At 27.3% G+C, this 23,180-nt stretch overlaps 1 protein-coding gene and 1 long non-coding RNA gene across 3 annotated transcripts; both read right to left on the minus strand.

Annotated features, from left to right (window-relative positions):
• Nucleotides 1-1,403: 1,403 nt before the first annotated feature.
• On the minus strand, nt 1,404-8,177 carry LOC122498786. Its single transcript, XR_006301260.1, has 3 exons — nt 7,878-8,177; nt 3,014-3,627; nt 1,404-2,644 (listed from the first exon to the last, which is right to left on the minus strand). It is a non-coding gene; the product is annotated as an uncharacterized LOC122498786 (long non-coding RNA).
• A 495-nt stretch (nt 8,178-8,672) lies between these two features.
• Nucleotides 8,673-20,906, minus strand: LOC122498787 (pyridoxal phosphate homeostasis protein). Of its 2 annotated transcripts, none has more exons than XM_043606699.1 (4): nt 20,758-20,906; nt 18,044-18,404; nt 16,757-16,998; nt 8,673-8,903 (listed from the first exon to the last, which is right to left on the minus strand). In XM_043606699.1, exons 1-4 carry the CDS (start codon nt 20,836-20,838, stop codon nt 8,877-8,879), a joined length of 711 nt encoding a protein of 236 aa, XP_043462634.1. In that variant the 5' UTR covers nt 20,839-20,906; the 3' UTR covers nt 8,673-8,876. The 2 variants fall into 2 exon arrangements, with proteins under 2 accessions (XP_043462634.1, XP_043462633.1); XM_043606698.1 differs by lacking the exon at nt 8,673-8,903 and adding an exon at nt 14,555-14,763.
• Nucleotides 20,907-23,180: the final 2,274 nt, after the last annotated feature.

Consider the following 23,180-nt stretch of genomic DNA (forward strand, 5'->3'; position numbering starts at 1 on the left):
CCCCAAGTAACAAATTTCAGGTAATTTGGATTAATTTTTAAAAAGCTGTCCGCCATATTGGATCTGCCATTTTGAATTTTAAAATACCGACATCAGATTCGTAGTCAGCGACCCCGAAAACCCCTGAGTAACAAGTTACAGACAAATTGGACGATTTTTTATTTTTGGCATTCTGGGCACATTCAGTATTTTTCAGCCGGCAGTTAAGGGGTTAAGAAAAATTTTTATTTTTCGAAAATGTATATTTCATGAAACGGGAAAAAAGTTGTCGTTACTCATTTGTTTTCAATCTGTAAATGTTTCTTTTTTTAATCTGTAGTAGATGTTCATTTGTTTTCAATCTGTAGTAGATGTTTATCTGTTTTTAATTTGTAGTAGATGTTCTTTTGTTTACAACATGTAGCAGATGATCATTTGTATTCAATATTTAGTAGATGTTAATTTGTTTTCAATATGTAGCATATGCTCATTTGTTTTCAATATGTAGTAGATGCTCATTAGTTTTCAATATGTAGTAGATGTTCATTTGTTTTAAATATGTAGTAGGTACTCATTTGTTTTCAATATGTACACTACCGTCGGGAATTATCGGTACGGCTGCACGCGCATGGCTAAAAAACGTACCAATCTTTAAACCTCAATTTTTTTGTAAATACAAATGTCAGAAAATTAACAAATATACCATTCGAAAGATTATTTAATTCTACGATTAATGGTACATAAGTTAAAATATTAATAATTTATACAAAGATTGCAGCAATCGACAAATTTGACAAAAAAATTTTAAAAATACAATTTTTTTAGAAATTTTTTCAATCCCTGCACATTTTTTAAAAATTGTAGAAAAAATTTGAAACTTATATAGATGTGATTATTCAAGTCTCATCTTTAATTTAAGACCAAAAGAGTTCAAAAATCTTAATCGGTTAGCGAGATATCATTATAAACGTCCGAGCATGTTTTTTGACAAATGCATTGAATTAGTCGATTTTGAACGGTTTTTGGATGAAAATGCTCGGCCGTTTATAATGATATCCCGCTAACCGATTAAGATTTTTGAACTCTTTTGGTCTTAAATTAAAGATGAGACTTAAATGATCACATCTATATAAGTTTCAAATTTTTTCTATAATTTTTAAAAAATGTGCAGGGGTTGAAAAAATTTCCAAAAAAATTTTATTTTTTAAATTGTTTTATCAAATTTGTCGATCGCTGCAATCTTTGTATAAATTATTAAAATTTTCAGTTATGTATCATTAATCGTAGAATTTAATGATCTTTCGAATGGTATATTTGTTAATTTTCTGACATTTGTATTTACAAAAAAATCGTGGTTTAAAGATTGGTATGTTTTTGGGCCGTGCGCGTGCAGCCGTACCGACAATTCCCGACGGTATCTGTAGTAGATGTTCATCTGCTTTTAATCTGTAGTAGAGAATCATTTGTTTTTAATCTGTAGTAGGTGCTCATTTGTTTTCAATATGTAGTAGCTAATCATTTGTTTTCAATTTGTAGTAGATGTTCATTTGTTTTCAATCTGTAGTAGATGTTCATCTGATTTTAATCTGTAGGAGAGAATCATTTGTTTTCAATCTGTAGTAGGTGCTCATTTGTTTTCAATTTGTATTAGGTGCAACGGTCAACTGCGCACCAAATTCAATTCCGAATTCCGAAATTTTTCAGGTTTAACTACTGAAATCTTCTATGGCGAATAAAAGCAAAAGTTAGGAAAGCAAATGAAAATAATCATTATGAATTTTGTAAGATGTTGAGAACATTTCAGAAATTACTATTAAACTTATTTTTAAAAATTACAGAAAAGAAAATTCTGAATTATTTTCAGGTTCTCTGGTAAAGTTTCGTACTTTAAATTTAAATTTAAATTATTATAACTATTACCTGTTTCTTTAATAATCTTTTTAATTTTCTGTTGCATGTTAAATTCATTGTCTTCAACATTTGATTTAATTTACGAGAATTTTAAAGTTGTTTCAAATGTTTTTCTATTTTACTTCTATCCAACTTAAACTGCCAATATATTGGCAGCCATATATGGACAGACCTGGGACAGACATGCCAACTGTAGTTGTATATCAAAATTTTATCTAAAGAGGACAACTTATTGACGGTGTGTTATCGATTTTGACCTTTTAAGATCCAGACATTACATTATTTTACTTTACAAGAAAAGGATAAACTTAAAGCTATAAATAAAAAAGAAATTAACAAAGTCTTGAAAAAGAAATCTCTGATTATTCATTTCTTCTTCTAGCTCGAAACACTGTTCATCGTATTCTTCACTTTTTTCAATAACTCTTTGTAAATCATCAAAATCTACATGAAGTTTTAGCAGTTGTTGTTGAAAAACTCTTTCGCGGCAAATTGGACATACTCTTGTTCTTTTTAAGGGGTTACATCTGGTTGGAGGCCTAAAAAATAGGCTTTTTCAAATTTTTTTTCTGAGCAGGTTTTTGAATAAACATTAACAAATACTATAAAGATCAATTAAGCAACTCGTCAGGTATAAGAAAAAAATTGTTTGTTGGCAAAATTAAACAAAATGGCGGCTTTCGGTCGATAAATATAAAGTGATGTTTGAAAATGTGGCTCTGCTGCACGCAGTAGAGGTCTCCTGCACCATCATCTGCAAGCATACAAATTTTTTTTCATAAACTAGACGAGTTTATCTAGAGAAGTACACACGATTATAATTTTATAAAATTTTTTCGAAAAATGGCATGACTTTGAAAAAAAAATTGATTTTTTGACTAAAAAATCGCTATTCAAATATCTCTAAAAAATTTTTTTTCATCCACTGTACAAATCGTGTGTACTTCTTTAGATAATCTAATTAAGAAGTTACAGTTAAAATTTCAAGTCATTTGGATAAAAACTCTTCGAGTTCTACTGCGTGCAGATTTCAAAAATGTGGTTTCTAGAAAATCGCAGTTAAAGTTTAAGAACACTACAACTTTTTGAAATCATGATAATATGGTCTGTAATAATTTTTTACCTTCACTTTGCTATCCCAGCACCATACAATTGCCCTTCCAAATTAGAATTTTGGTCCTCTTGTTCCTTTCTCGACGAAGTAATACTGCGTCTCGCCATTTTCTCGACTTCTAAAATCGAGTGTTCAGCGGCCTTAATGCGATTTGCGTCCGATTCCATACAGAAGTCGAGTAAAAAACGCCAAACTGTTATACCTAGTGCATCGTAGATGGAAAATAAGCCGGATAATTCCACGTTGAAAGTGATGGTGGATGTATCAGTCGCTATATCGAGAATTTTCTTTCCGCTTGACATCGATTTTGGAGCGATGGCCCATACGACTGAGTTAAAAGACTCATTTTGATTTTGAGTGTATCCGCCTAAGCAACCAGAGAGAGAAGATCGTCGGAGCTCAAGTCTTTGTATATGGGCTTGATAGCTTCAGAAACATCTTTATGCATAGCAGGCTTATGCTGATAAGAGAAAAGAGTGCCTAACGCTTTGCTCTTTTGCCAAGAGCACCAAGAATCGACTCCGACTGGACACTTTTCGTGCTGCGGTTGTTCGTCCGTAGATATTTTGTGATAGAGGGTTGCCCATATATAATTTCTCATATTCTCAACAGATGTGAAGTTTCTAACAAATCAAAAGAAGATCTTATTTATTCGTTTGCAATTTTATCTTTTTCCAAGAACTTGAGTCAATTTTCGCCTGCGTTTTGTCAGAAAAATTTACATAATTTCTATAATATTGGAGGTTACTCATTTTTCTTATTTTTAAATGAATCCTTATAGTTTTGCGCATCAATATATCGTAACTTAATCTGTCAAAAACATTGAGAACATTCTTCAATTTTCAATTGTTTAAAAGAATTGTTAATAACAATTATAAATTTTTATTTTTTAGCAATCGCTTCATTTCGTTTTTAAAGTATAGACTTTAAGCTTTAATTTAAAAAAAATTACTTAATTATCTTTATTTGTTTCAAAGTAATAATAAAATGAAAATAAAATGACCCAAAACTTCAATATCTGATTACTTCAAAAATAAATTTTTTTTGAATAATATTTTAGGGGGAAAAAGTGTACTCATATATCTACCAAAAATGATAGATAACTTGAAGATTGGAGACAAAAATTTTTCAAGTGGCCGGTTTCACTTATTTTGACCCTTATACTTAAGTACCAACAGTTTACAAAATTGCTAAGGTTTATGTGCAGTAACATTTTCAAAGTTTCATGTAAATTGTCATGCAAGCTTTACTGTACAGGAACCTTTACAGGAACATTTAATAGCTGAAATGAACTGAAATAACGATATCTCATTAAGAAATAAAGATTTTTTCAATTTTCAAAAGGCTATTTAAAGGGAAATAATATTACTTTCAGATGCTGCAAATAACCTTCAGAAAAAAAATGTTCTCTTGATTTTACAGGACTTCAAAAATTCCAAAAAACGTGTTTTTGGCACTTTTAGGTTAGAATATATTAAAAACCTGACGTGATGGGGCAATTCTTATGTCAGATTAGGATTCAACAGTTAAAAACCTTTAGTAAAGTAGGTATTGTCATATTCTAGGTTCTGAGATTCGCCAAAATTTTGTCGGCCTGTGTTATATTCAATAAACTCTTACTATTGTTATAATCTAAAATATATGAGTTTTATTTAAGTTTGTCCTGCCAACAAATTATATTACGGGCTTCCGGAAAAAATCAAGCCCAAAAAGTGTTTTCCCGCATGTCGTATCACTTCTAAATAATTAGAGATATTTAGTTCCGATTTATCATGTTAATTAGATGAATCCATGATGATAAAGAATATTTTCAAAATTTGAAAGTAATTTTTGAAATAAATATTGAAAAACGAAAATAGAAAAGTTGGATTTTTAGTGAAATTGAGAGACAATATAGCGGCAAACAAACATACAAGTGGATCTAAATGTCAGTGGTCAAGGAGGTTTGCGTCAATTCTCATAAGTGGTCGCGAGTTGAACTGAGGGAAATGTATTAACCTCAAATTACTCCACTTTCAATCGTTAATAAAATAATTTGATCTGAAAATTATTGAAAAAAAGCGAGAGGGACACTCCTCCGAAACTATTCCTATATCATCTCTCTAAATATGAACCCGAAATATTTTATCCTCTCAAAATAAAACGTATATACTGAACTTTTAGGTCATCCTTAGGACAACATAGACTAAGGAAATTAATTAAGGATTGTCCCTGTGGTGGTGAGGGGCAAAAGGGTTGTTCCCATTACTCCCATGTAAAACTTTGCATATTTGCAACATGAAAAAAATTCCATTTTCATAATATTAATAAAAAAATTATATTTTTAGTTTATTGAAAGAAAAAAACATTCAAAGAAGATGTAAAAATTAATAATTAAAATTTTTTCATTACTTATATCGTAATAATTATATTTTATTAATTTTCTGAAATTATGTTAAAAATCACTGCAATATTACTAAACAAATATTTTGGAATGACTGATTATAAGTATATTGTGAGAGGTTATCCTCAAATTTTATAGTGTTGAGAACACAAAAATTATGATAAACAAGTGAAAAATATAATTATGATACAAAATAAACATAAAAATAAATAAGGAATATTTTTAATTTTAAGTGTGCAGAACAAAATTTGTATTTTTTGAGGTTATGTGTTGCGATAATTTGTGTAAGCTCTCATAAGAACATATATATTAAAACAGTTATTTATTTTTAATTATTTCTAAAAAAAATACGTTGTAAAAAATGCTGAAAAAATCATAGATTATTAAATTGATATTATGAACAAATTGTTCAAGTTTAGTTAGTATAAATAATTTTGATAAATTACAGGTGACAATCCTTAATTCATTATTTTCCTAAGGTTGTCTTTAAGACGTCCCATGTACCAGCTTCTATAGGGAATATTTTCAGAAATTGTAATTTAAAAACTATAAATTTCATAATATATACAATTTATTTTAAACTCAAAAATAAAAAATATAAATTTGAGAAAAAACAAAGATTTATAACGGAAAGTAATTAAAAATTAAAAATGTAAATTGAATAATATTATGTCAAACGATATATGTGTTAAAATAATTTTATATGAAATTAATTTACTGTAAAATAAAAATTATGTAAAGGGTTAAGAGTTTTTGGCAAAATTTTGAGTATTTTATTGAAGGGTGGGTAGTGTAGTGTTTGAGATAACAAAGGAAAGAGTAGTGGTGAAAGTAAAAAGAGTGTATGTGTGCGAGTGGGTAAGTGTGAGTGATAAAAAAGGTAAAAAAGAGAAGTGAATGTTGTGAGGTTAGGTTGCTTGAAGTGAGAGAAAAGAGAGAGAGAGACACTGGGAAATATTGAATGATAAGGTAGATTTCTGGAATGGCTGAATTTGATTCAAGTAGTGTGCGAGAGAGTGAGGAAAAGGCGCGAATATTTAAAAGAGGGTTTGGGAAGAATGGAAAGGTAATGACGTGTGAAGACTGTATGGACTTGATGGAGCAAGTGGAAATGTTGAATGAGGCAATGGAAGAGCGTTTTGTGAGAGTGAGGAAGAATTTTGTAACGGTGTGTGAAGCAGGTGATGAGAGGGATAAAGAGATAGATGAATAAGATGAGGAAATGGAAAGGATGCAGGAAAAGTGGAAAAGGTTGGCGAGTGAGTTGGAAGGTATGAGAGAAAGAGTGGATGATTTGGAAAAATTTATTTTAGAGAAGAAGGAACAGGATGAGAAAATTAATGTTATGTTAAAAAAGGGGGTAAAAATGTGTAGTGAGGAGAGTGAAAGTGTATATTATGAACAAAAGGTGAATGAGTTGGAAAGAAGAGTGGAATGGATGGAAAAGGATAAAAGAAAGAGAAATATAATGATTAGGGGTATGAATGCAGGTTTAAGTGAAGGAAGAAGAGAGGTGGGGAGACTGGCTGAAAGGATCGGGGTGAAAATTAATATTAGGCAGATGAAAGCGATGAGTATGGATGCAAATGGAATTCCGGGGATGTGGTTAGCAGAACTGGGAAGTGAGGAGGAGAAAGAGGAGGTTATGAGGATGAAAGGAAGGTTGAAAGGATACATTTAATTTTCGTTAACTACTTTTTGCTACTTTTTTGAAAGTAATTATCGAGTGCGAAGCCTGCGGTTGTATCCGCTTAAATTTTGTACGTATTGCGTAAGAAAATTTAGCCTATAATTTTTGAAAAAAAATTTTAGCTGACATTTAGTGCAGAATTTTATACGAATTTCCGTGCAGAATTTTCTAAAAAAAATTCAAAAGAAATCCGTTAGTAATTCGTTTGAAGTTCGTTCAAATTCCGTACGGAAATTTGTTCAAAATTTTTTTTTTAATTTTTAACTGACATTTCATGCTGAATTCTATACCCGTGCAGAAATTTCTAAAAATTTCCCATGAATAATTTCGTAAGGAAATTTGGCAGAAATTTTTTTTAAATTTCTAGCTGACATTGCATGCGGAATTCCATACGTATTTCCAAACATAATTTTTTATAAATTTTCCATAAATAATTCGTTAGTAATTCGCCCGAATTTCGTATGGAATTCGTTCGGAAACTTGGACGAAAATTTTTGAATCAAATAATTGTAAAACGATTTTCCGTGCGAATTTCCATACAAGATTCCAAACGAATTTTTTTTCAAATCCGGGCATTATTCGCACGAATATTTGTGCAGAAAAACGTTTTAAAACACCACACGAATTTTACTAGTAATTTCATACGAATTGTACAGGAAATTTGTATGAATTTGGTCTGATTTCTGTGCAAAATTCGTACAAAGAATTTATATCTGGGTAGTACGTAAAAGAATAACTGCTATCTGCTATATTTTAAATGTAATTTACTAATAATTTTGAAATAGAAATGAATTTATTACATTTCGCCAATGTGGAGCTGTCTTTTTGGCCTTCCCCACAGCATTTAGTTTATCTGTCATTTCATTCTATTTTATGCTGCTGTGGACTTTTCTTTAAAATCCTATGTGAGCATAGTACATGGTCGCTCACTATATATGAAAGCAAGATCGATTGATGTTCAAAAGTAACTCGCACTAAAATAAAAAGACGTTTATCAATTATGTTTAAAATTCCTGAACATAATATTAAAAGACATTCTCCGTGAAATTGTCACTGAAAAATTTTTTTCATTAAAACAATTTTATGTAACTCAGGCATGATTATGCGTCTATTACTGCTTGTTGCTCTATTACATTTTCCCAAAATTCCTTTTCATTCACCAATGTAAGAAATGAGAAATTTTGTCAATATTTGGACTAATATTAGTCTAATTCACTTATTTTTAATATAGAATTCAAAGAAAATTACTTTATTAAACAAATTTTTTTTCATTGAAAATTTCACGGAGAATGAAATGATGATTTTAAGAAGTATTAATTATTTCATGAAATTATTATTACATCAACAAATTTCGATTGCGCAATTTGACAAATCGAAAGTATGCAAGTACTTTTTCATGATTTATAATAAAATAATATTACAAATTAAAAAAATTATAATTAACAAATAAAAAATTTATCCATTTTGTTTTTTAAATGTATATTTATTAATAATTATGGGGGTACACTATTTGAGGTGCGTAAAATGTTTGTGGTGAGTATGGTGGTTGGTAAAATGTCTGTGATGCGTATGATGGTTGATAAGCTGTTTGTGTTGTAGATGTCATTTGTTGTACCGGGTAGAATGGTTGTGATGGATGGTATGTTTGTGGTAAGCATGATGTTTGTTGATTGTAGAATGTTTGTATGGATAATGCGTATCGTATTTGTTGTTGGTATAATGTTTGTGGTTGATATGATCGAGTGTGTGGTACATAAGGTGTATATCGACTCATCCATCGTTATCGTCCATCATTTTTATTATAAAATTTCAGTTGCTGCAATTCTCTGAAAATTACAAATAAAATTTAAATTAATATTTTAAATTGAATAGAAAATATAATACGTTTTTAAGAAAAGAAGATTTTTTTATTTAAATAGGGAACGTGCACCAATTACCGAGGGTACACCAATTGTCGAGGATCATAATTTTCTTTTACAGATAAATAGTATAATATAAAATATTTAAAAAAAAAGATTTCAAATAATCTTTATATTTTTAATTGTATATTTACATATTCAAATTCTATCGCAATGTTACTAAAATAATTATTTAATTAAAATTATAATTTACTGTTTTTTACATTTTTCTCTCAAAATAACAGATTTTAGCAAATAATAAGAACATAAAATGTTTATTTTCATAGCATCTAAAACTTTTGTTAAAAAGATTTTTCAAAATTTTGCATTTTTTGCGAGTTATACGCAAAAAATACAATTTTATGTTTTTTTATGGCTTTTACCATGAAAATCAAATTTGCGCCATAATAGGGCTTTAGACTTAATAACGTCTAGGATGTCATTGATATAAAGGGTAAAGAGTGGTGATCCGAGAAAGGACTATTGGCTTATATTTATTTATTTACATTAAAACTGTGACGCTTTTCGATCCTTATAATTAAACAAAACGTCAGACAATATAAAAGGCAGAAATAAATAAACATGGAAACATATAATAATGTTCTTATTACTATAGTAAACCATTGTTAACGCGTACTCGGTTAACACGAATTCTCTCTCAACACGTACAAAAATTGCGGTCCCGTCAGAGAGATACATATAAACTGTATGGGGGCATTCCAGGCCAAATCGGAAATTATTTTGCTTTTGCATCTCAAATTTTTTTTAAACATTTTTTCTTTTAGTACTCTTTAAAATGAGCTACCTTGATTTTTTTCAAATTTTTTCATAAAGCGATTCAGGAGATACAGATTTTTGAAGAACGACGTTTTTTACGTACATTTTTTTAAAATGCTTATAACTCGATCAAAAATTAATCAAATTGGACGTTTTTATAATGAAAAGTTTTGTTTTCACGCGTAGTTTTTAATAAAAATATTTTTAAATAATTTACGCTATTAAGATTTTAAAATTTTTAAAATAAAATTTCATTTTTAAACATGTATGTATTAATCAATTTTTTTCAAAATTTTTTTAAAGAAACTAGCACTAAATTAACAATTTCTAAGCCTTATCCGATCGTGGGCAAACGATGGGATCTATTTATTTTGAAATTTTTAATTTTTATATACGCAGTGGTGGCCAAATGACTAACTTTCCATTTGACAAAATCACACAAATTTTTCACAGCAAATGTGTTTTCAGACTGAGTCTCTCCAAACTAAACCTTCTTTCTGTGTAAAATTGTGATTTGGTCAAATGACAAGTTAGGCCTACCGTTTTCACTGTATATAAAAATTAAAAATTTCAAAATAAATAGATTCCATCGTTTGCCCACGATCGGATAAGGCTTAGAAATTGTTAATTTAGTGCTAGTTTCTTACAAAAAATTGTGAAAAAAGTTGATTGATTTTACATACATTGTTAAAAATGAAATTTTATTTAAAAGTTTTTTTAGTTTTATCGTAAATTATTTAAAAATTTTTTTAAAATATTTTTATTAAAAACTACGCGTGCACGGAGAGAAGAGAATAGTGAAGGCGACTATCGGTTCAGTTCCGATAACTAAACAGTCTTGTTAATTTTCGACGGACAAATTTAACAGTCGCATCTACTATACTATAGTAGGAACGACTGTCAGTTTAGTCAGGGAAACTAAACAGGAACTAAACCGCCAGGGGCGCTACAATCGCTCTCCATGTGTTTCTGCTACTAAACGCGTTTTGTTGTCACGGCAATAACTCTTCTCTCAGTGTGAAAACAAAACTTTTCATTATAAAAACGTCCAATTTGAACAATTTTTGACCGAGTTATAAGCATTTAAAAAAATGTACGTAAAAAACGTCATTTTTCAAAAATCTGTATCTCCTAAACCGCTTTATCAAAAAATTTGAAAAAAATCAAGGTAGCAAAATAATTTCCGATTTGGCCTGGAATGCCCCATAGAGACTTCCTCGGTTAACACGAACAGTTTTTGCAGTCCTCATTTCGTTCTTAGGTCGGTTAACGCGTAAAAATTGGTACAATCAAACTTGGAGTGGGATAGTTCCACCTATTTTTTCACCTCTTAAAATATATTTAATAATATAATAATTCTATTAATTGTTTGATCAATTAGTATGATAACGTATTTTCGTAAAATAATATAAGAAATCATCGGTTGGGTGCAGAAAGGTGCCAATTCAGACTTGTTGTGAAAAACGTGCCGTTTCAAAAAACACGTGAGAAACCTGCCACTTCAGCTGCGATTTGGAAAACATGTCAATTCAGAATTTATTGACGTTCATTTTTTTCATTTTGTGTGAAACCTCTGCGGTTTTAGTATTTTTTAAATAACTTTTGTTTTCCTCATTGCAAAATAAAATCAGTTTCTATACCTTTCGACAATTTACTCCTCAACACATTTCTAAAAAAAAATTAAGTTTAAACATAATTAATATTTAATTATGAAGCTTCAAAGCCAGAAAAAACTCGAAAAAGTGAGGTTATGTTAAATAAAAAAATCAAGTTTTCCAAACAATTTTTGTTCTACTGTTGGTTAATGACAAAATTATATTATAAATATAATTAAAATGAATTGTTTAATGATTTTTTTGCTTATTTGTTAATGTTACATTATTTTTACATGTCAAGTGGAATTCCTTCGAAGATGTGCATTCGTGTAATTAATTTTTATTTTTGAGACCGAAAATTATTTTTATTAATTTTATAATTTAGAATAATTTACTACATATTTGTAAGTTTGTGTTAAAACTAAATTTTTGTTGATTCCTTTGTTTATGTTGTAATGCTGCAGTCGTATGTTATTTAAAAAGAGCGCGAATATATAAATTTTATTTTTGTTAAGAGAAAGTACTCATAATAAATCTTATTTTGCATTGTCAAAAAAAACGTCAACATTTCAAATATAAATAAGCAAAATATTAACTGAAAAAATTTGAATATTATTATTAATGAAATAATGGACTTGGACAATGGACATATAAAAACTAGCACCGTAGACGGCCGTCGGAGGAGCTAGTTAAAGTAATAAAATCCATGCTTATGTATAAAATTCATATAGTAATTATTTCAAATAATAATTATATCTGTCAAAAATTATGAAAAATAAATATTATATTTTTAACAATATCATTATATAGAATTTTGCAAGTTAAAAAATTATTAAAAAGTTAAAAACTAAATATTCTGTAATTAAGAAATTTAAAAAAATATAATTCAATTGAATGTAAATTATACCAAATAACTTTTTTGAATAATATTGAAATAATGTTAATGTTATGGTTGTAAAGTTAAAAATTGAATTAAACACAATAACAGTGCTGCTAGATGATTAAAACGACAAATCTTCAAATTTTTCTTATTTACCTTCAGAAATCTTTAAATTAGTCAAAAAACGTTCTTCAGATTTTGGTTATAATTTTTTCTAAAATACGATAAATGAAATTAAATTTCACAAAGAATTATAAAGAAATAAATTAATATTGCTGTGTTTGAATCTGTTTGCAATTTGAGAGTAATTTTGTTTGCTTCTCAACTTTTTAAATAAATTTTCGTTTTCAATGTTTTTAATTTAAAAAATAAATGCATTAAAAATTACTCAATTTTTGCAAAGTAGTTATCGAAAAATTTAAAAATAATTAGTCATTTAATTTTCATAAAAATCTTTTTAAAATAATTGAATTCTTTTGAGAAAATTTAATTAAAATTGTATTCAAAATAATATTGAATTCTCGCAAAAAATATTATTTATAAAAAGAGTTAAATACTTCCAAAAAATGTTATTAAAATTATTGAAAATAATTGAGTTCCTGCAATGAATTTTACTTAATTAAAATAAGTTAATTATTATTATTATTATCAATTTTTAAAAATAATTTAATTCTTGCGAAAACTGTTATTGACATTTTTGAAAATAATGAACAAGAATAGTTAATTATGTAGTTAATAGATGAATTTTTTAAATTTTGAATTTAAAATTATTCAAAAATTAATGTTTAGGTATATTTGAAAATATAAAATTTTTTAATTTGCAAAATAATAAATGGAACAGTTACAATTAGTATAGTAATTAATAATTATTACATTTATTATTTTTAATCATAATAATTTAAAGAATAAAAATTATAATTTATCTTTAAAAATGGTTTATTAATATTATTTAAATGTTTATAAACATTTTCATTATTATACCCACAAAAATTAATTTTCAAAACAAACAAATGAATGCAGATAATTTGCTAACGGAAAGGAAACTTACGATTATTATAATGTATTATTTATAATTATCATACTATTATTACTATTATTAAAATGTCTATTTTAATTTGTTTTTTAAAATCTTCATTTCAAGATAATTAATGTTTAGTTTTTTAATAATTATCACCAATAAAATTGGATCAATTATATGTTTCCTTCTATTATAGAAATTCAGCCAAGAGATTTTTAAAGTGAAAATTGGCGATTGGGTTGCCAGAAAATATTTGCCGTATAATTTTTTCGAAGATGATGAGACGCAACATTTATTCAATTTTCTAAATCCAGTTGCGCAATATGCAAAACGAAATCAACTAAAAAGCTTAGTTCAAGATAGTTTTATAAACAAACAAAGATCAGTGATGACTATTTTAAAAAAACCAATCAAGAATTTCATGCACCGTTGATGGTTGTACATCCATAGCAGGTCGATCGTATTACTGCATTACCGGACATTTTATTGGAGACGATTGATTGGCGTTTACACTCTCTGCTCATTGATTTCTAGTTGTACATCCATAGCAGGTGGATCTTATTACTGCATTACCGGACATTTTATTGGAGACGATTGGCGTTTACACTCTCTGCTCATTGATTTTAGGGATTACAGTACATAACGTATCTTCCAACACCAGTTTTATGTGGGAATTGAGTTTGCCTATGTATTTTGATCATAAAAATTAACATTTTCGCTGCAAATGAGAAATTGATGAAGCATTATAATAAAAGCAACTGGGTGTATTGCTTCGTGTTAATTTTGTATCCTATAGGCACAAATTTGAGTAATTTGAAAAAACGTTTTGGGGTCAAGAAATTGCGAAATATTTGCTATCGAAATTTGAAATTTACTCAAAGAGTGTGATATCTCAGTAAAAAAATTTTAAATTTTATAAATTTAATTTCGTTTTAAAGAGGTCATAGAAACCGCTTGACATAAATGAAAAAAACAACATCTGACTATTCCTTCACCCAAATCGTCATCAACAGCATTTATAATCCCCATCTCGAAATCGCTCATTACAAACCGAGGATTCGCGTTTAGTCCAAGCTTTTCTTCTTCTCGTAATACTACATCAAAGACTTTACTATATGATGATTGTCGCTTATTTTCTAGAAGCGCGTGCACAAAAGGTAATCTAATGGTTTGTGGCTTGCGATTGACGCCAACTTGATGAACAGCGCCGAGTATGGAAAACATTTGGAAAAAAAGAGCATGCGCAGTCTTAAATGTTTATATTTTTTAATACCCTTGTCTTCCTAACCAAACTATATCAAACAAAATGTACTGTAAATTTTTTTTATTTAAATAATAATATATATATGTAAACTAAATTTAAGTTTGGTGTGCAAAAGTACATTATTGCCGCTTTATGTATCAGAAAATATAATAAATCTTTTATTAAAAAATTAAGTAATTCTCTAGTTAAGTTTTCTTTGTTCTATCTCCAAATATCGATGTTCCAACTCTGACACTAGTACTGCCAAGATCAATCTAAAAAAGCAAATAAATATTACATTAAGGGCATCCGGGAAATAATACTGGTTTCGTGATAGACGTCTCATTTAAAAAGAAAAGAATATTTTGAGTCGGGATTTTTTGGTAAATATAGAGAAATGCTCTGGGACCAGCGGTCCTCTCGGAATTTAGAGAAATTTTGATAAATAATTATTGAAAAAAATTGTTCAAATATATGGAAAAAGGGGGTTTTGAACGGTTCAGTATAGACGTCTCATTTTGAGAGGATAAAATATTTCGGGTTCATATTTGGAGGGGTGATAGAGGAAGAGTCTCCGAGGAGCGGCCCTCTCCGTTTTTGCAATAATTTTGCGAGGAAATTATTTTATTAACGATTGAAAGTGGAGTAATTTGAGGTTAATACATTTCCCTCAGTTCAACTCTTGACCACTTCCGAGAATTGGCGCCACCTCCTTGACCACTGACACATAGATCCACTTGTCTGTGTGCTCGCCGCCATATTGCCTCTCACTTTCGCCCAAAATCCAACTTTTGTAATTTCGTTTTTCAATATTTATTTCAAAAATTACTTGCAAATTTCGAGAATATTCTTTATCATCATGAATTCTCCTAATTATCATGATAAATCCGAACTAAATATCTCTAATTATTTAGGAGTGAGACGACACGCGGGAAAACACTTTTTGGGCTCGATTTTTCCCGGATGCCCTTAAGAGACAAATAAAAAACGCTGCCAAGTTCCATCTTATTAGTAAGACTGATCAAGAAAATTTAAAGACAAATAATCATTATGTATAGCTATATTCTATTATTTAAAATATTGTATTTCGAAACAAGACAAGTACAAAGAAATTATTTAAAACAATCATTTTCTCAAAATGTTCTGAATTAAATACAGTTTTTTTTCAAAAATAAAAAAAAAATTTAAACTATATGCTACCACGTCTGAGAAAAGAGACATTATGATCAAAAAAATCGATAGGGTTTCTTACAATTTAAGGTTTTAAAAATATAATGCAATTAGTCCTAGGTTAAAAATATTTTTTTGCAAAGTAAATTAATTTTTTCCGGTTTTTGGAAGACGTATAAAAGGTAAAAGAAAAACACTGTTTTACTTCTTTATAAAATAGACAACATTTCGGTGGTCTGATTCGACACCATCATTAGGTCACTTTAATAATAATTGTAGAAGAATTTACTAAATATTGAATTTTTGTGCAATTGTCTTAACAAATTAAAAAAAAAAGTTTTATCACTTAAAAAAAATTTTTCAATGAAATTATACTTTTCTATTACTAAAATGATTGTAGGTATTTTCGCTTAAAATCAGTAATTTGAATGACAAACTTTAAATGCATTTTACTCGAAAAGTTGAGTTTGGTCATAAGGTCACCTTTTTAATTTTATTAATTACAAAATTCTGGAGAAGATAAGGAATCCAAATAACATAGTTACAAAAAAACGAAGGGGTGCTTATGCCCGAAAAAATTTAATAAAAAATTTTTTTTACTTTTTGCTATTTTTGAAAAAAAATTACTTTAAACTTTAATGCCCAAGTTTCAGAAAAATTGACAACCCATTGCCTACATTGATTTTTTGAGAAAATTTGACCCACCTGGTGATTAACTTTTAGTTTTTCTTAGCACTTTTATCATCTTAGTAAAAAGTTTAAACTTAATTATCTCTCAAAGTAGCTTCGGGATTAAAACGAATTTTTGTCCAAGTGTATCTATTTAGTGATCAATTAGTAGGTATTGTTCTTTCATATTCATAAAGAAAAAAGTCAAATAATAAATTAGATCAATCTTAATTAATTCTTTTTGTTTTTAATATTTTTTTTAAATTTTACGAACTTTGGGTTAAAAAAATGAATGTCTCTTTATCTTCGAACTTTGCAAATAGTTTTTAGTAATTACTGTAAATGTGGATCTCTTTGTATATTTCCACTTGGCAGCAGTTTTTTTGGGCTTACATAAAATAGTAAAGTCAAGTTTTCGAAATTACGTACCGCATGTTCATAGTCTGAAGACATTCCCATCGAAAGTTCTATATTATTGTTATTAAGTCCCAGTTCTTGACAAACATTATTGCGACATTCTACTAAAGACAAGAAGTCTGGATTTGGACCTTTAGAAATGTCATATCCGTATTGTCCAATAGTCATTAATCCAGTGAACTCCAAGTATTTACAATTTTCTAAAATATATTTTACTAATGACGATACTGCTTCTACTTTACAACCACTTTTTCCTGAAAAAAGTATTCTATATAACTTCGAACAAAAAATGATCCATAGGTATACTTAAGAAAGATTTTATTTATAGTTATATATTTTATATATATAGGAGGAAAAGTAAAAACTATAAGTAGGATATTCTTTCACTATTAGTAGGTCAATAATAGTTAAAAAAAATTCAATACTGGAAATGATGAAAAATGTTGTAAATTTGTTTATCTATAAAAAATATCTGTTTGATAACTAACAACTATTAAAAATTTTTATTTTAGAATTAACTCTTAAAATTTCTCTATTACCGAACTAACAGCAATTAAAAATACCTATTTCAGAATTTACAAGCAGCTAGGCTAAAATTTTTCATAATTACTACACTGTACAATTATTATTATTTAAACAATTTTTAAACAAATGGTAAATGTAAATGGTTGTTTTTTTGTTAATTAATAATGTTGAAAATGATTTAATTTTAATTTATATTTATTAATTTAATTCATAAGTTACACCTAATTTTTTGCAAAATTTTTTAAGTCTGATGTAAATAGTCATATTAAGAAAAAAGAACACATAATTATTGAATTTATTTCAATTTAAATAACCACATAAAACAAAGGATCAACTCTAACAGCAAGGGACATTCTAGGATATCCTACGGACGTCCTAGTCACATCCGGAAATTTGGATAACCCTAGGATGTCCTTAAGATATCTCAAGACATCCTACGAATATAATAGTTTCCAGATATTCTTGGGACATACTGAATATCCGGATGTTGTTATAGGGAAGTACGACTATCTGTTAAATCTATAATTTTAATTGATTATAACTTCATAATAATAACCGACTTACAAACTAATTCAATTGGCTGATAGTTCTCTAAATTGATTCATTATTTAAGAAAATTTTAACTATCGGAACTGAAAAGAAAAATTATATTTAAGGAGAAAGGGATTTGTGAAGAAGTAAAAGAGTATCAAAAATGCAAATGATAATCCAGGAAATTAAAGAAGAACCAAGAGAAACAGAACATCGACTAGGAGATGTTAATTGTTAAATTACCTTCTTCATTACTCGTATTAACTTGTACTAGAATTTTTAGTTTAGAATTTTCGTTTTTGATGTGTTTCATCCAACCCACATCAAGAGCTGAGGCGATTTTCTCACTGTCGACACTTTCAACAACAAATAGATTTGTAGTTTTAACAATTTTGTTAACTTTGTTTCCTTGCAAATGGCCAATGTAATGCCAACGAATTTCTTTACATTGTTCCAATATTTTTGGATCACTTGCTTTTTCAGCTAACTCGTTCACATAATTTTCTCCAAAATGTTTTTGACCAGCTTCGTATGCCTTAATTATATCATCTGCTGGTTTTAATTTACTAACAGCAACTAATCTTGGCTCTACAGTATTTAATTCCTTTAAAATTATAGCATTATTAGAATGTAGTTATTTATCTTTATTCAGTGGTTTTTATTCATCAAGCCTCACATAATAATATTATAGTAACAAATTGTTAAAGGTATCGATTTGAAATATATGGTAAATTAAAAAATTTATATTGTAAATTTAATTTAATTCTAAATTTTAATTGAAATGTGAGGAACTGATAGAATAACAACGGAAGTAAAAGTAAAATGAATCACATGGGAGCAAACACGGGTTAAAATTACTGTGTAATTTATTGATAACTTAATTATGTTAACGATTAAAAATATTAACAATTATAAGAAAAGACCTATTTATTATAATTAATATTTTGTAATCTTTAATATTGATAAATTTAATAATCATTTTAACCCTTTTTTCCTCCCAAATCAATTATCCTAATTTTTCTTTAGTTTTTAACTAAAATTAAATATGGACAATTCCACGTTAAATTTTTGTATGATATTTTAAAATCGGTTAAACATATTTTTTTCTCGTTCTTTATGGAAAAATATAAAACATGTATTTTTTTTGTATAATTGCCCAAATTTTCGAGTTATGAATTTTCGAAATTTCGTATTTTTAAAAGTACTTAGATCTATATTGAGAAGCTCATAAGTTTGAAATGTGTTGACTTTAGAAAAAAGTTGTCAAAAAAAGAAAATTTTGGTTTATCTTCAACTTTTAAGTAAGCCGTGTGGAAATTGCCAAGGTTTGTCAATATTGATTATTGGGTCTATAATGGTCCTAGCTTGGAATGTACCTTAACCTGACCCTAACTTGGAAATAGCTAGAACTTCTTGTTAGATTATAAGTTATAAATATATTTAACAATTTATTTAAAAATATGTATCAGTAATTGTTTATGCGTAATTTTCAGTAATATTCAAACATCACGTAGCAAGATTGAGACAATATTGAATTGAAATGTTTATAGGTATACTTTTAACTTTGAATTTGTAAAATTTGACAGATTATCATTAGAATTCTACTAATTGCTATTACCAGAATTGAGTTACTGATAATTAGTAGAAGGTTACTGATTTGATTAGCAAAATATAAGTTACTGATTCAATCTGTTGTATAAAATATGACATATAGTCAAATTTACTAATTTACTAGTTGAATCTAAAGGTTATGTTGGTTTTTCCTTGGCTACCAGCATATTTACTAATTAAAACTATCTGAAAATTAAAATGAACTTGACTGCAACCTTCTAAATCCTTAATTTCGAAGCTCATAAAACTTGAAGTTAATATTTAAATGTCTGCAGTTTTTCAATGTTTGGCGCATAAGTTGACTAAACATTGCATAAATGTTTACAATTTTTACAATTTTCTTAAATTTTTCAAAACTTTTAAAATTTTCTTTGAACTTCCTCCTTTAGAGAAAAAATTCATTTAAATTAAAAAAAATTTTTACTTCATGCAATGTTCAGTTAACTTTTGCGCTCAACATTGAAAAACTGCTAAAATTAAAAATTTATTTAAAGTTTCAATATATCTAAAAATCGTATCTTTTTATTTTTTCTAACCTATCCCAATCGAAAGCTTAACTTTTTTCCTATGAGCCATGTAATTTTACTTATCAATATATTAAATCAAAAAAAGATATTTTCAAAAAAATCAAAATTTTGAAATTCCACAACTCAAAAAATATTTTATCAAATTAAAAAAAATTATATTTACACTTCAACTAATAATAGTAACATTTTAGCAAATTTTAGAGAAAATTCATTTTTTGACCTGGGGAGTTGAGAAATTATGCCCCATATATAAAACCAAAAATGTCGAGTAGGGTTTTACGTCTGTGTAATGCGTGGTTGCCATATTATTAGGGGCTCAATTTTTTTGCAGCATAATTTTCAAAAGCCAATAACTTTTTTCCTTATGAATGTGTTTTTGTACAGAATTTCTTAAACTTTCAGATAATAATAGTTATTATTTTCAAAAATTTAGTTTTGTTTAAAAAAAATTATACAAAAATAAAAATGCGTATTTAATATGTTTCTATAAAGAACAAAAAATATGTTTAACCGATTTTAAAATGTCATAGAAAAATTTCACGTGGAATTGACACTATACTACATGCTAAAAATTTGTCTTTTTAAAAAGATCAAAAGCAAGATATTTGAGGTTAATTCTCATGAAACATAAATTTAAAAAAAATATAGATTTTGAAAATAGCTAAACATTGCCTTTTATTAATTTTTTATGTACATTACCTTGAAATATTAAATTGGGGGGGGGGGGGCATTTTAATATTTATACATGCATGATTAATGTAAAATTTAATAATATTACGAGTAATTTGGATTCATAATATTTTTTAATTATTTACTTACAGGCAATCTTTTAGCTGCAGCTTGTATGATTTTTTCTCTAACTATTTTTAAATTTGTTACTATTTCAACCATTTTTAACATAAATACTACTTAGTATCAATCTATGTTTTATTTATCAACCATTTTTAAAGATATACATAAACTCTAGTGGAATTTTTATTCAACTAAGTAATTAATGTTTGATTAACATCTTCTGATAAAAGAGAAACTATTTTGAGAATCCATAAATTTTATCCTTCATCTACATTAATGGAATATTTCGCAAATTCTAGATTAATTAAAAAAAATTCTGGAAAAAGAAAATCATTCTGATCTGGTAATTTTACTGAAAAAATATTTTTATAAAGAATAATTAACTTTAATAACCAAACATTGGAAAAGAAGATATTTTTAAATTTTAACTACAGTCGATAATGTAGAAATTTTATAGACTACTTACTAAAAAATTATTTAAAAGTTTCGAGAATATAGAATTCGTTGTTATAAAATTTGTTATCTTTTGCTATTATCAATAAATAGATACAAAGAGCTTTCTCAATTTTAAAGGAAAATTATTTTAAGTGTGTTATCTGTAGAAAAACTAGTTATCTACAATGAGCAGCTGGCGGATGCTGCCCTCTTTCTTAAAACTATATCATTACCAAATACTATTTCACTTTGGAAGCCCAATATCATGTGAAGGATAAAAAATAGAGGTTTAAAAATAAATATTAAATATGATAATTTTATATTACCTTTTGTTGAAATTAAAATAAAAGCCTTTAAGTAACTCTAAGATTACATGATAAATCAAATTCCATAATAAGTGAAAATAAAAAAAAATTTTCTTAAAATCAGTTATGGGCTAACAAAATCATGCAAACTTGGTAAGCTATTATCCGTTTGTAAAATATATCCTAATTTAAAAAAAAATTATGTTAATAAAAATTACTAAAAATATCAATATTAATTAATATTATTTGTGGAAGCATTGTTATATTTTTAGTCAATATTTTTTTGTTAAAATACTTAAATGAAAAAAAATAAATGTAAAATAGGTATATATTTTTTTACAATTTATCAACATTTATACTTTCTAAAATTTCCATTAAGAATATTTTTTAACATATTTTTAAAAGTCTTTTTTCATTATATGATAGTAAGAAACAAATATGAAATTAATTTGATTAGTGCTAGAAGAATTTACTATTTTTAAAAAAATAATATTTCTTTCTATAATTTATAGGCTAACTGTAGAGAATCTTCCATTTTCTGGACAATATGAAAATTATATATACATATATGTTCATGCAAGTCGAACAAGTGACAAAAGTTCAGTGCCGCTCAATAACTTTTGCCCACTGTACAGCGATTAACCCTAGAAATTGAATAATAATCACATGGGACGTTTAACACCCCAGATGAACATCTGGGGTTAAAGGCTTTACAAAAAGTTTTGTATTTCAGTTTATTATAAAAGTTAAAAAGCTCATAAAGGTCTCATTAGAAAGCACATTTCTTGAGCTTTAACATTTGTATAAAACAACAATTTTTAAAATTTTGTTTGTTAATTTTTAATTTATGTTACGTGAAAAAACAAAATTTTACATTTTTTAAAATTTAATACAGTTCTTTTCATAGTAATCAATTTTAATTATACGTATATACGCATTTGAAAGCTAATTTCATCACCTTTAAAACGCATTTCTTAAAATTTTTGTACGATAATATTTAACAAAAATATGTTCATCTGTTTAAAAAATTATCCATTTCTTCAATTGTTACTAACTCAACATGGGTTATTTATTATGTTTAATTAACATTTTCTTTGAAACTCCTAAAATAAATAGAGTCAAGAGAATTAAAATATCAAACTGAACGAAGCATATAGCGCGTAACTTTTAAAGTATAGGATAATGATCCTGCAAAATTAAACAAGGTCCTTTAGACCTTGGCAGCTTGAGGCCTTCCCAAATTAGAAAATAAGGACCATCTTAAAATTCCTAATCAATTTAATTAATTTAAATTACTATTATTTTCTTGTTTGTAACATTTATATATTAAGGGGTTACACCACTTTGACCGCATGATAAAATACGCGTTTTCAAAAATTTGTATTCAACAATGGAAATATTTTTATTTAAAATGAAATACATATATCTATATTGTACTACTATTAAAGTAAAAAAAAAATATTTCAAAATTTTTTTTTCAAAATGAGTTTGGCAGATGATTTAGCGCAACCCTGCAAAAATTTATGGGCAAACGGTGATTTGAGCTAGGACAAAAAACAAAAAAAAAATTTATTTCTGTAACCTAAAATTTATAGTAATACGTAGCCGTTTTTAAAAATATGCATTTTATTATTAATGATAAATATCTTCTTAATAACAAAAAACTTTTTGCAGGTTGAATTTCATGGAGCTCGATAAAGTGGAAAACAA

Source organism: Leptopilina heterotoma, unplaced genomic scaffold, assembly GCF_015476425.1.
Source record: "Leptopilina heterotoma isolate Lh14 unplaced genomic scaffold, ASM1547642v1 Lhet_16, whole genome shotgun sequence".
In the NCBI taxonomy this organism is placed as follows: Eukaryota; Metazoa; Arthropoda; class Insecta; order Hymenoptera; family Figitidae; genus Leptopilina; species Leptopilina heterotoma.